The sequence below is a fragment of the Peromyscus californicus genome, unplaced genomic scaffold, assembly GCF_007827085.1.
Source record: "Peromyscus californicus insignis strain IS unplaced genomic scaffold, ASM782708v3 Scaffold_19__1_contigs__length_69161282, whole genome shotgun sequence".
Taxonomy (NCBI): domain Eukaryota; kingdom Metazoa; phylum Chordata; class Mammalia; order Rodentia; family Cricetidae; genus Peromyscus; species Peromyscus californicus.
The window spans coordinates 16,488,438-16,503,321 of record NW_026294491.1 but is presented as its reverse complement, the minus strand read 5'-3'; the positions used below and the strand labels follow the sequence as shown (position 1 = coordinate 16,503,321).

At 38.9% G+C, this 14,884-nt stretch overlaps 1 protein-coding gene across 2 annotated transcripts in view; it reads right to left on the bottom strand.

Moving 5' to 3' along the window:
- The window catches only part of Phyhipl (phytanoyl-CoA 2-hydroxylase interacting protein like), a 40,878-nt gene that overhangs the window by 25,839 nt on the left and 155 nt on the right, over positions 1 to 14,884 (bottom strand). The window contains exon 1 of one of the 2 annotated variants that reach the window (XM_052744744.1): positions 14,352 to 14,644. The exons of the other annotated variant lie outside the window; for it this stretch is intronic. Coding sequence (XP_052600704.1) covers positions 14,352 to 14,454 — 103 coding nt within the window. The 5' untranslated portion in view covers positions 14,455 to 14,644. Of the gene's footprint in view, positions 1 to 14,351; positions 14,645 to 14,884 lie in introns of those variants that run through there. 2 annotated transcript variants of the gene reach the window in all.

Sequence of the window (14,884 nt, the reverse complement as noted above, 5' to 3'; positions counted from 1 at the left end):
TTTTTCTTTAATTCTTAATAACTCTTAAGCTTAAACTTAGTCTCTAGGACTACAACAAATATCTCCGTCAAATGGCAGCAACAGCCCCTTCTCAGTTCTCCTCTGACTTTCCTCTCAGGACATGCGACTTCACGTACATTTTCACTGAGGGGAGCATCTGAAGTAACCCATGGAAAATTTATCTGCATGAAAAATTCTGACATTCTTCCCAAGTATGCTATGAGACTCATTCCTAAAGTATCTTCCCTTGTCTAGAAGGAAAGAATGTCATTATCTCTGAAGACCCAGAGAAGAATCTGAACAACTAAACCTCATAGTGCTCACCCACTACTCCCCTTGTCCAATCCCTTCTACAGTGATCTGTTTCTTCATCACACTAGGCATAAAATACACACAGCTTTCCCTGTTGCCTATGTCTTCATTTCTAAAAGCCCTATGTCATACAAAGTATTTACTCAGTAAACTTGTATGCTTTTCTGTTGGTAATTTCTTGGTTACATGGGTCTCAGGCATAGATGTTTTAGAATTAGATAAGTGATACATGAGATCTTTTCCTCTGGCACCTACTCATTCCCATGCTTGAGAACTTTGCCACACCAAAAGTTAGTGGTTCTCAGGGGTCTGCTGAAAACTGTTTCCTGATGAATGCTACATTTCGGAACCATCAATAAACCTTCAGCAATGATAAAAACACAATGTGATTGCCACTTGATACATGTCATGTTGTGCTGCAAAGACACCTCAAGTCTAAAATAATCTGAAATGTAGCTTTAAATTGTTCTTCAAATTACTCCCAAACCCAGTATTCTGTTCTTTAGCAAATGGCTCTAATATCTACTGAGCTGTACTATCCATAAAATATATACTTCAACAACTAATGCAGGTTAATAATCGTTACTTTTCTAGAACCTCACTTTTTTCCTACATGAAGGCTGTGTTCTGTGTCCTACAATGCTTTACTTCCAGTGCTCCTTTTTTTAAAAAAAATCTATTCCTTTTCATATCCCAATTGGTTTTATAACATAAAAACTCATCCATCTATTCATTTATTCATAGGTATACAGGATTTCACTATGTAGCTTGAGCTGGCCTGGAACTTGCTAGTTAGCTCAGGATGGCCTTAACTTCAGGATCCTCTTATCTAAACCACATGAGTCTTGAGATTACAAGTGTGTATAACTTGGCTAGATTCAAAAGTATCTTTTAAATAAGAGGATTTTTTAAAATAAATATTCCTAAACTTTCAGAGATTATGTTGGACTACTAAAGGAAATGCAAAAAAAAAAAATAGGGAAAGTTAAGAAGAACAGTAAGAAATAAGGCTGGAGTAGGAGGCAGGGGCCAAATCACATGGAGTTTCTTTTTTTTATACTAGAGAATGAGTAACTAGTAATAGGCATAGTAACCTGCTGTCATTGCATTCATTGCCATTTTAAATTTCTATGAAAGTCTTGTCAAGCACCAAGACAGAACACAATTTTAGGAAAAATAACTGTTCCACGATTAATGTATTTTATAAGTTTATGTTTCAGATTTCTGATCTTAAAGGACATCTACATTTTAAAACACAATGAAAATAAGCAGAGACATAAATTATCCGTGTAAATAACATTATGAATGTATACTAAGAAACATGTTTAAGATCACCATTAAAATGTTACATGAAAATGAATCTTAAGTGGTCTTCACATGTCAGAAAATTAAGACTGGAAAGTATTAAACCACAGGCAAAGAAGTCTGGAAAAAGTAAACAATGAAGGAGATGTCACAAGAAAAGTTCACGAGCTGCTCTAGATGAAACCCTTAGAAGAATTTGTGATGCTATAGAGTATGTGTAAAGGTGAAACACACATCTACAACACAGTATAAAGCATGTTCTACTAGAAGTGACTGCCCTGTACCTAATGGTTCAAATTTTATTGCTGTAAATTGTATCATTAGAATTTCATGAGTAAAGCTTTTAGCAAAGCAAGTGATTTAAATATTAATTTCCAAAATCAATGGTTTCTGGTCAATTGAACTTCCTTTATTTTGGTTACTCACTTAAAAATAACTTTGAAAGGTCTATTAAAGTATTAAGTCCCAGGAAAGGTAAGTTGCACCCAGAAGACAATACATAACAATAGGTCCAAACACCCAACCACATGATGTACAAAATGCTATACAAAAATGTTTGTGAAATAAACTGAAAGATTTATTTAAAAATAATCTGTAAAAACAAAATCTAAGTGTAGAAAGACCATATATTGTTGACCCTGGCACTAAACAAACACCCCATTGAACATTAAAATTGAGAGTTTGAGGTCAAAAGGACATGTTAAAAAATATATGTTCCAATACAAACTTCAAAAGCAGATTAGGTGAATATTTTAGTTTCTCATTAACTTCCAGTGCCATTATTTTTCTGCAAATCTCAGGTTCAACATTTCATTTGTTTTATAAGTTAATATTTTCTTCAAAGAAGACTATATTGCTAAGAGAGAAAAACATGTTTAGTGTCATCCACAGTAAACACGAAAACCTTACCATTTAAAAGTAAGGAAATCTCTGCATTATAGAGCTTTGGGTCATTGTTTCCATGCTCATTCTCCACAGCAATGCCTTTAGGAAACAACTGTATCAAAAGCTTGTAGATGACAAACCCACCAACCAGCTAGGCACCAGCTCCTGATCCTATCACTTCCATGGTGAATTATCAACACTGACCAAAAGACAGAAAGGAACGCTATATAAGGAGACAGAAGGGCAACTAAGCAGCCTGGAAAAGACTACCAAATTTTTCTAATTGTTCTCAAACTCTTCCTATGAGAATCAGATAAATATTTCTAATAGCCTTCTTTCCAGATGTTTCTTTCTATATATATCACAGACATTTAAAATCCATGTCCAGAAATGACTTTGATCACTTATTACCAAGCTTATTCTTTCAGATTGCCTTCATCAAATCATTCTGATCTTATTTACTTGTGTCAAAATATCCAGCCCCCAATCTAGCACATTTAGTTATCATCAACTCCTGTTTCATATATCACCCTTTCAGCATAATCACAAAGCCCACAGATGTTTGCCTTGAATGATTAATTATACCACTCTTTGGAGGAGGGTACTGACTCTTCCTCTAAGGTTTGGGTGTAGTTTGTCCCCTAAGAGTTTGTGTGCTGGGAGTGTGGTCCCCAGTGCAGCAATAGTAAGTGATGGTGGGACCAATCAGATTGCTAGGCAGGTAAAGTCACTTGTCACCAAGGCTGATGATCTGAGTTCAATCCTCTGATCCACACGACAGTAGGAGGGAACCAATTCTCACAAGTTGTCTTCTGACCTTCCCACAAGCACCATTACATATATACCCACACTCACAAAAGTAAATACATAAATAAACAAATAAAATGTAAAAGAGATGGTGGGACCTTTTAAGAGGTGGACCTAGTGAGAGGTCATTAGGTCACTGAGGTCACTGCCCCAGGAAAGATTAAAGAAGTGGTTCTGAGCCCTGGTTAGTGTAAAGACCTCCCTAGTTTCTCCCTAGCTTCCTGTCTTGTGTCTTGCTATGTGTTTTCTCTCTCTCCTCTCCCCCAACTTCCCACACTGGGTCTCCTGTCAGGATGCCATGTGCCATGAGGTGATAAAGCAGGGGAACACTTACCAGATCCAGCATCATACTGTGATGTAAATAAACCAGTTTTCTTTATCCACCCCTCTGGCTCTGGTACTTGCTCAGAGCAATGTAACATGGACTGATATAGTTCCCCTGCCTACGAAACCATTTGGGCATGCTTCTAGCATGGCTTCTCCAGGTGTAGACCCTAGATCACTAAGAGCAGCTCATTGGGAAAATGTTAGAAAAACAAAGTCTTGGGCTCCCCCCCAGATCTAATCAATCACAAACTCAGGGAATGAGGCATGTTCTGACAGGCCCTCCAGGGGATACATTTTGAGAACCAGACCCACTGACAAGAGATTTAAGCTTTCTTAGTACAGAGATGATGATGGATCAGCAAACATCATTTAGCTTTCTTTGCCATTATTTTGAGCTATTGGGACACAAATAGCACATATCAAACTGGGCTGCAGTAAACATCAAAAAGAAAACTTTGCCTATTGCACAGCATCTAAAAAGATGGGGTTCTCTTATTGTTTATATTCAAGTATGGGCAAATATATGCTCAAGTGAAATTTCAAATATACTTTGAGTATGTGCATGCAGCATTCAGTTCTTTTTAGTCTAGGTTCATGTGTCTCTATTAGTTCTATTGCTCTCAGCAGGAAAAATTCAGCAGGCTAAGGGATTAGGTAGAAGTTACTTTAAGTCTGGAGTATAGCTATCTTTTTAATTACCTATATGAAGTATGGGCAATTATAAAATTAAAATGCATTCTCAGATTAAAAAGAACAAGAACCATTAACCAGGTTTAACATGGATACACTAAGACCAATTTAGCTTAAAATGTCAGAAGTCTGTTAATTAGTAGAGTTAATTTTTCAGCTATTGTTGACCACACTGACAGCTATCTGCTATAAGCTTTCAGAAATTGTTACTAAAACTAAACATCCTTTTTTCTTTTTGGTTAAAATTTAGACTGTAGTAATTAAAATTGACAAATTTTCCTTGGATTTTATATGAAAATATTTTTCAAAATAATTATATGGTCTCTGACAAGTTCCAGAATTTTGTAGCAAAAAGTGGCTGAAGTTATTATGAATCAGATAATTAAAATGTGTTCAAAATGAAGTCATTATACCACCTAAGAGATACACATGGTTAAAAACAATCATTAAATTTGTTATTTCTGGTATTGCAACCAACATGTTAAATAAATAAGCTCTTGTTTAAAAAGCTAAACAAAACAATGTTACATATCTTCAAGTAAAGAGAATAGAGACGGTATTCAGTTGAGTCCTGATGAGCTCAAATGTTGGGTTTGCCTAACATCTTCATGGTTTAGCAGAATGAGAACAGAAATTATGGTAGGGTTCCCCAGGTGGTTTTGCAGAAGTGTTTTTTTTTTTAAACGGGTAAATTTAAAAATGGTCAAGCAACACACAATGGAGAAGAGAATGAATGCCCAAGTCAGTTTTTAATATGCCATCAATGAGATAATAAGAAATGTTGAGACAACTATATTAAGGGGAAAAGATAAAATAAAAAACTGCAGGAGTGGAAGCTCTTGTAAATCTGCAGTCAGATTTCATAAAGTAGTAATTGCCATTGATAAGGATTAGACAATAAGGTATTTCAAATATTTTAGATAATCACATAGAAACTGTTCTTTATATTGTAATTGTTTTCCTACAAGCTAACTATAATATTATTGACCGAAAATGTCAAAATTCATTAGCTGAGTACTGTTAAACAAAATATAAATATTTCAGAGGAAATAAAAATTTTCAGTAACTAAAAATTAACTACATTTTTTGATAAATACCTTTAAAATATAAATAACTTGGGAAAACTTAGCTAAATCTTTAGTAAGCTGAAAAAAACTAAATCTGACAATATGGTCACAATGTTTCCAAGTTCATAAAATATCAGTAATTTTTCAGTAATAAAACTGCACCTTAAAGCTGAGATTCAACATTCAAGCAAGATAAGTGTGTCTGAAATTTAATAAAGTGAAGCATAAAAGAATGAGCATTTAAACTATTATCAACAAGCATCTGATTTCATAAAATACTGTTACATCAACAAATACAAAATACTGTTACATGAACACTAAACTGACAAATTCTCTCTGTCACTCTCCTCCAGACTGAACACTTCATCCTTTATAGTTCACCTGTGAGAGATTTGTATTATTTCTCATTCAGTCTAGATCAGCAATCCTGGAGGCTACACTGAGGAAGAACAGAAAGTTAAAAAGTAATTTTGCCATTACTTTTTGTAGGAACCAGAATTTTATACCTATGATGCGATAAAAATGAAAGACAAATAGAGGTTCTCTGCAAACTAGAAAGTTTGAGAGAAGCTATCTACTAACAAGGTAAACCTCTACTTGTAATCATGGCATAACCTGCCTGGCCAGCCCTCTCAGGCTTTTAGCTTACTCTCCCATCAGGCACATTTCTTTCCTCCAGCAACACCACAACCAAAGTACCCTGATTTTTAGATACACTCTCATCTCCATCAGAAATGCCCTTCTACTCCCCTCCACCCTGTGGTATTTTATTTTTAATATCCAGAAAATATTGCTTCACAAAGACAGAATTAACGCTCTTTCTCCACACTATTGGACTTACTTTGAATTCAGGACCCAAGTAAATATGCATTTTGGGGTCCTTCCTTCTATCTCTGCTTATTCTGAATACAGACCCATAAGGCTGGAACACATATACAAACAAATAGTGAAAATAGCATGTAAAAGAACAATAGGAAACAAAGTAGTCTGTGCACTACATGTGTACAGTGCCTGAGGAGGCAGAAGAGGGTTTTAGACTCCCTGGAACTGGAGTTACAAATGCTTGTGAGCTACCATGTGTGTGCTGGAAAACAAACCCTGGTCCTCTGGAAGGGCAGCTGGTGCTTGTAATGCTGAGCCATTTTTCCTGCTCCAAATGGGGACTCTTGAGATTAATACCTATAAATGAACCCCCAGAGAAGAAAATGGCACTGTCATCTAGTGTTACTTAGATGTTTGCTCCATTCACAAAGGATGGTCTGTGAACTATCAATCTTGGAGGAAATAGAACAATTAGGACCACTCACTTAGAAAGCTTAAAGAATATTGGTTGATTTTTATGCGTTGACACCTTTATCATTTTTTCATTTTAATTTGTAGTAACTTACATTTATCAGGCAATGACAAGTAGGAAATTTGTTTCTAAAGCGTCTTTTACTACAGATTGTTAGAGATTGATTATGAACAACAAACTGATAAGACCTTGACTCTCTGAAACCAGGTCTCATGTAGCTCAGGCTGGCTTTGAATTCCTGACCCTCTTGCCTCTACCTCCTAAGCTCTATGGTGACAGACATGTTTCACCATGCCTGGCTCAACTCTTCTTTTAATAGTTTGGTAGACTAAAGAATATGGTATGTATAAAATCTTAAATAATATTTATTAGTATAAATCTACATGTCTTCAGAGTTTATACCACCTCTGACACTTAAAAACATTAGTAGAATTTGAAGTGTACCTGGAAATGCCTGTGTATAGAAACATTCCCTCATAAACTCAGACACAAGGACCTACAGGGTCCTCTATCTTGGAGTAACCCCACAGGACTAACTTTTTGCATTATTTGACTTCCTATGGCTCTCTACATGATGTACATAGTCTCAAAACTTTGATAATATGTAAAAGCAGTATCAGTCTACAATTTTCTTTCACAAACTTCCAACATCTTTATCCTGTCAAGAGGGGTTAGCTCACAGGCAGTCTTTTCTAGATGTTAGTATATACTTTAGTGAAGGGCCAAATAGTATCTATTTTAAGGGGTTTGTGGGCTATGTGGTCTGTCACAGTCAGTTACCTCTGCTTTAGGGACACTGTAGCCATTGATAATATGTAATTAATATAAAATAAATTTATAAACATAAATTTGTTATATTTACATAAAACGGGCATATGTGTTCCAGTATGTTTTTATATATATCAACAGGTGGCTAGTTTGGTCATCTGGCTCAAGAACCATAATAACTAACTCCTGGTTTACATCATATACATAATCATAAAAATACTGACATTAGGAACTGGTCAAATAATAAATGTACAAGATTATCTTGGTTCTTGTTGGCCTTAGTCACTAGCTTTTAAAGTTTAAGGACAGAATTTCATCAGCATTCTGACTCCTGACAAGTTCTCATTAAAATCAAAGTACGGAGTAAAATCTTATCTGTCTCATCTGTAATGGTGTATTACAGGTGTAAGTCAGGAACCTTCTGTGCTAGCATTAGGTAGCAAACCCTCTGTGCTGTAGAAGACAAAAGAACACATGTATTCACAGAAATTGCCACAACCACTGTGGCCAACAGTACACTACACATCAAATCTCCGGAGCAGCTTAGTAAATGGACTACACTATAGTTCAAATGCTTGCAAAAAATGACCAACTAGCTACAAATCCAACTGAGACGCTCTTTGCTCCACCACAGCTATGAAGTAACTCTGAACTACCAGGGTCTCATTAGCATTTTTAACAAACCTGGATTGCAGACTTAGTTCATCTTTGGGATTCAACTTGGACCTTCTCTGGACTGCGTTCACTCTTTCCTTCAAGGAGTGAAATACAACCAAGCTCCTTAGAGACCTCGCTAAAAATGACGTCAAATCCAGACCTCTTTCTTTCACATAAGTTCTAGTCTCCTAGTGACATGGGTAGTTTCCATGAGTAATTGTTCCCCCCATTCTAGAATCCTTTTCAGAAAACACAACTAAAGACCATGTGCCATAAGTTTCCAAGAGATTTCCTAAAGCTGCATTGAGAATGCCTTAGCTCAAATGCTGTTTTTTCTTTATAGTAATAAGCCCAAAAGGCCTCCAAAGATTCCAACACTATCTTTATGTAGATGGGCAAAAGTACCTCTACTTCACTATGCACTCAAAGCAGCAAAGAGTTTGTTTTTTATAAAGTACCAGCTTTAAAACTTCTATCATTAGACTGTATGTTTTCGGCATTTCTTCTAGAAAGTTTCCAACACTAGTTTTTTTCTTCTTAAAGATATATGTGTAAAACACATCCTTCTCAGTAAGACAGTTCAATCAAAAAGTCTGAACTATTTTGAGTAGTATAAATGAAGAAAAAGGTGGCCCTAGAAACAATATGCATTCCCTCATGAAACAATGACAAAGCAGTAGATAGGACTATTCTAGTGACACAATGTCTATGAGGCAGAGAAGTTCTTCTTGAAAAGGATGTAGAACACACCTGTACACTGAGACCTAAAACCTCAAGTGTAAAACACCAATGATACCAAGATGCCTCCAAATATTTGCTTTTCCTCCTTACCAATAATTCTGATTTTTTTTAGTTTTCCAGACTTACAATTCTAGTTATTCTTGATCACATTCCACTCTGCCTGGAATTCAGTCCTGAGGTCTGTACTTGTGCACCCCTCCACGCTGCCAACACCCTGCGTTCTGACACCTAGGAGCAGAGCATGCTGAAGCTCTGTCTGTACATTTGAGCCCTGATGTTCCTGCTTTGCTACATATTTCTGCTACCAGTCTTTACAAATGCTGGCTTTTCTCCTTAAATGTATATGTACAAACATATTCTCCTCAGTTGAGACATTAATTACAGTCTTGCAGTAATAAAATATTTTAAATAGTTACAAAATGAGGTATATATTTTAGCATAGTGAGAAAATAATTCAAATAATTAATAATGAATTAAGGGATTCTTAGAAAGAACTTGAGCAGAAATGGAGATAAACCCTAGAAAGAGATGTATTCGACAAGTCAAAAACGTAAAATCTGAAACTTTGACTAAGGGCAGGGAAGTGAATCCAGAAACTAAAGTACAGTGCTTGTCTCAGCAAGTCAATCGACTGCTTTCATTACTGAAGCTGATAGAAGGGTAAAAGCAAATGGGAGCAGACTCACTCGACTTAGAGGAAAAGCAAGATGGGACAAACGAGGAGGGAATATTAGTGAGGATAAACCAAGTGGCCTGATTGTCGTCTACACAGTGCTCTGCCTAGAGTGAGTCTCTGAGAGGCCTGCCTGGGCAACCAGTCAAGTGCCAGTTAGTGCTTAGGCCACACAGTCATTCTGCCACTGGAGGGAGTCTGTTCACATTGCCTTTGGTGTGACTTTCCTTAGTCATATCTTCTTTGGAAATTAAATAGACTCCCACCAAGAGTAAGAATTGGTTCAACACAGCTGATGGTTTTCTTGCTCTTCTTTGTTTCCTTTAGCTTTTATTTATTCATTTGGCTTTTTTTTTTTTTTTTTTTTTTTTTTTTTTTTTTTTGCTCACTAATGAAAATTAACACCAGCCTCACAGTGATATCTGAGGCAAAGAAATGAACACAGAGACATATGACACAGAGCGGAGCAGCTGTTAGAGAAGAACATGAAGAAAAATATTGTCAAGCAAGGGCAGAGGGGAGCTGGGGCAGACACTTGTTCCAAGTGTGTGTCCAGGTCATAAGGCACAGGGAAAGCAGTCGCAGATGTGAACCAGAAGCTCAAAACAGCTTCTAGAACTAAGAGTGACAACGGGGTTACTGTTGGGATGGATAGTGAGCAGGGTGTCCAAATACTGCCACTGTGGTTCTTTCAGTTTACTCTTAATACTCAGAATTTATGCTTGCCAACAATTTCTCACAAAATGCTTTCCTAAACAACACACAACTGAATTATTACCAGGGATGCAAATATTGGCCACAAAAAAAGAGGTTAAAGAAATTAGTACATTCAACTCAAGAAAGTATGTGAAAGATAACATTCCACTCTAAATAATTTTTCTCCATTTTGCAACAAGAATTGTGACCTATGCTATATAATACTTCATTTTACATGCCAGGAGTCACATGTGCTATTACTGTGATTGTTTTGCACAGTGCCTTGGGCTAAAACCGGTTAAGTAACTTGCCCAAGGTTACAGGGCTGTCAAGAGCCAACCCTGGCCATCTGATTTGAAATGGTATTACTGCTATTCCATACCACACGTCAGTGGGACTGAGTCATGATTACCTCACATTCTTGTGATTGAGACATTAAAGGCACACAGTACAGATGTTCTTCCTAGGTGTTTGCTTGCTTTAGAGATATTACAGGTTGTCTAATGTGGACTAAGTCATTATGCATTTGAGTTACTTTATGCTCCCAAAGTTAAAATGTGTTCAATTCATATGTCAAAAGCATAAAAAATGTTTCGGCTCCTTCTATAATTTAAATAAACAAGATTCCTTAAAGGAACCTATATTTTGAGTATATAAAAGAGAAAACTTCCCTTTTCCTTCCTCCTTAGAACTATGATTACAAAGAAACTGTAGTTTCCTTAAGTTGTGATCACTTGCTAAGTAGCATCATAAACTCCATATACTATATCTAGGCAGTAACAGAATGACCTCCTCAGAGAGATATTGACTGTTAAAGACAGAAAGCTTCGGGGGGTGTGTTAACATTATAAAACAAATGAGTCTCTCCTACTTCTCTATAAAAACAATATAGGGAACTTGGCAAAACACATAGAGATAGATATCTATCTCTCCATGGTGGCATGTATATAAATCTTTTCAGGAAGGAACAGAAGTATGTGTGTGTGTGTGATAAAAAGATGACGAGAATCAGAACTGATGCAGAATTTTGTATTGGGGCGGTGAGCTATTTTTTATTTTTCTTGTCACAGGAGGGTAAGCACCTCATGCAGCTATAGGAAGAAACAATCTAAAAATGGGTTCCTGTATTACTGATATTTTCAGATGAAAAACTGGATGTTTTTCTTTCCATTAAAAAAATCATTGTGAAGCAACATGGTGTACTGAATACGGAGTACACCAGAGCACTCTAGAGCTAGGGAAAGAAGCACTTTTCTGCTTGGAACAGGGATTAACAGAAGCTCCCAGAGCTACTGTATTCACTCCAACAGTTGACTAATAGAATCCTATCTAAAATCCTCATTTTGAACTACAGTTATTAGCACATGGGCAGGAACCACATACTAGCAACAAAACAGACATGCCTAGGAAAGACTACTCACAAGGTAATATGCATGTGTATTTATAGGAACCCTTTTGCTTTATTAAAAATTGAATGCATGACTATTTGAACTCTGCTATTCTTCCAAGATTACTAATAATTTTGAAAAATAACAAATAAAAGTAAATGCTGTGAGATGATGCTATCAACATAAACTACAATTTATAGGAAGTTCAGTCACAGACAAAGCGAAAAAGAGCAGAGACAGACAGTTATCTTCACCAGGAGCCATAGCTTGTGGTTCACGCAACATGATACAATTCAAAACATCGGCAGGTAGAAAGGAAAGTACATTAACAATCCTACCATACTTTCCCCTAGTCTATTTGTTTCATTTCCAAGGAATTAATATTTCATTTTTTCTTACCAAATTAACAAGAGTGAAGTGAAATAATTAAAAAGTAAACCACAAAGCAATATACCTCCCCATGGTCATAAAATAAAGCTATAGCTCTATAGACCTAAAACATAACAATATATCTTCAGCTACACATGCTGCCATAATCTTGCCTTTCTGCTCTATATATTGATAGAAGAGAAGCAGTGAGACCCGAGAGGGAGGAAAGTCAGCGGAGTGCAGCGAGCAGACACCACACAGCTAGAAATATCTCAGTATGAAACTGTGCTAAGGAAAGTCTAGTGAACAGATTTACTACAACACATTACAAAACTATCCTATAAAAGTGGTGTCATTCCCTCTACATCAGTCTCACGAAGCCAACTAACTGATTAGAAATTGCCATATATTGGAACAGGGTCACAAAGGGGAGGGGAAGGTAAGCATTTGACAACCTCTCTATGGATTTCTCCATTTTTTGACACATAAGACATGGTTCTTTGTACTCCTTGGATTAAACTGTTTTACAAAATGAAACCTGATTAGTATAAATCCATCACAGGACTACAAATAATAATTGTCATAGCTATTGCTTGATCCCAGCATCCCCCTCAATTAAGCGTTACATAATTTGTTCATTTCGCAGGATTCATAATGTCAACTGAAACAACTAGAAATGGATCACTAGAGCTGCTATTCTGGAAGAACAGACTGTAGTAAAAGCAGCATTAACTTGTACACCATACATTAGTAACTCTGAACTTCAGTAAACAAATATTTCCCTAATATCCATGATAAACACAGTGAATGCAATTTAATATACTGAAATTATTGAAATTTGAGGAACAACATTGAATTCTCTAGTTCCATTTACTATTTGAATGAGCATTTGATAAATCACTGAACTAAATACAAATCAAATCTACTTTCATTTAGAGTCTTGATTTTCTCTGGAACCAATCTAAGAAAATAAAAAATAGCTGCAATTTAGGAAGGTAACATTACTAATGTTATCTACCAATAAAGGAAATATAAGCAGCCTTTACAAGATTTTTTACTCAGACCTCACTTCTTTTAGAAGCTAAGGTTTGTTGGGTTCAAAGCGTTTGAATTTTGGTTTCAAAATTATCAAAAATAAATTCATATTAACAATAACAAATGTATTACTGAACAGGACTTAGTGCTCACTCTACCTAAATGTTTAAGAAAGCAATGCCTAAACTAGTTATTACCATTTAAATGCTTTTAAAAACAAGATCTTTGTTTCCTATATGGGGTTACACTGCTAAATTTTATGACCTTACGGAGCACAAATTAATATCTCCCATAACTTTTCTTTAAAATGCTTGATAGCCATTACTCAATACAGTTAAACAGTCAAATGTTTCCATGTCAACTGATTTTCCCTGTGTTACATGCAGAATTTTACAATTATTTGGCCAATTAGCAGTTAGACGACTTCTTTACAAATGAAGTTTTATTCCAAATAGCTAAAACAACACTGACCCTCCAACTAGCCCAGCACAGTGCTCCGGATGAACAACCCTGATCCTCCAACTAGCCCAGCACACAGCTCTGCGCCCACACTGCTCTTTAACACTGGGACCTGTGATCAATCATTCATTTTTTTTTTTTTCCGGAGACTGCCAACTTTAACAATAGAGTACCGACACATCAACACACAATGGTATGTGCTACACACACACACACACACACACACACACACACACACACACACACACACACACACACACACACACACACACACACTGAATCCCAGTAGATGTGTAGATGTAGAGGACCCATTCCTTTACAGATTTTTTTGACATTCTCAGAATCGCTGCCCAGAGCCCGAGCCTAGTGTCTGTCCTTGGTGCTGAAACGCAGCTTTTCCGCCCGCGGACTAAAATACTACCATGCTCACCCCAGCTAGACACTTCAGTGGGTAGGTAGGAGGTTTGCAAGGGGATGGGTAAGTTTCTGGTCAGAGAATCCGATCTAGCCTTTGCGGTGCCGGGAGCATCCAGGGTAAGTCCCCGGCCGGGAGACCCAGGACCTGCCTGCTGCAGAATAGACAGCATAGGGCCGCGGACCCGAGAGGCGCCCTCTCCACCGCGGAGCCTTCTCCCGCGGATCCGAACGGCTCCGTCTCCGCAGTGGAGCCCTCTCCCGCGGACCCGAGAGGCGCCCTCTCCCCCGGTAGCCTTCTCCCGCGGACCGGGAGCGGAGCCCTCTCCCGCAGACCAGAGAGACGCCCTCACCCCCAGCCAGCAGCCTTCTCCCGCGGACCCGAGCGGCGCCCTCTCCCACGGACCGGAGCGGACCCCTCCGCCCGCGCCCTTTTGTCTCCCGCCGATGTCGCCCTGCCTCACCGTCGCGGTCGCACAGCTGGATGGCCTCCAGACTGAGGTTCTTGATCTCCTCACACGGGCTGCTGGGGCTGCTGAGGGCATGGTCCAGGCGCGGCACCTCCATCTTCGCGACCCCGCGTCGAAGCCAGGCGCCGGCGGCGGCCGGCGGGGCGAAGGGCGGGAAAGGCCGGAGACGGCCGAGGGCGACGGCAGCCTCCGGTCGGGAGCCGCGGCCGAGGCGACGGCGGCGGCTAAGGCTACGGCAGGGACGGCGACAGCGGCGGCGGCGGCGGCAGGAGCTCCTCCGAGCGCGCGGCTCGCAGTCTGAACGCCGGCCGGCGCGAGCGCGGGGAGGAGCGCGCTCTCGGCGGGAGGGAGGGAGGGAGGGAGGGCCGCCCGCGCACGCGCACGAGGGGGGGGGGAAGAAACGCTGGCGGCGGGTGGACGCGCCTACCTGCCGGCACCCGGGGCCCCGCCCCCCGCCCCGCCGCCGACCGCGCGCAGGCCCCGCCCCCTGCCCTCCGCGCGCGCGCGCGCGGGCTCCGCCCCCGGCC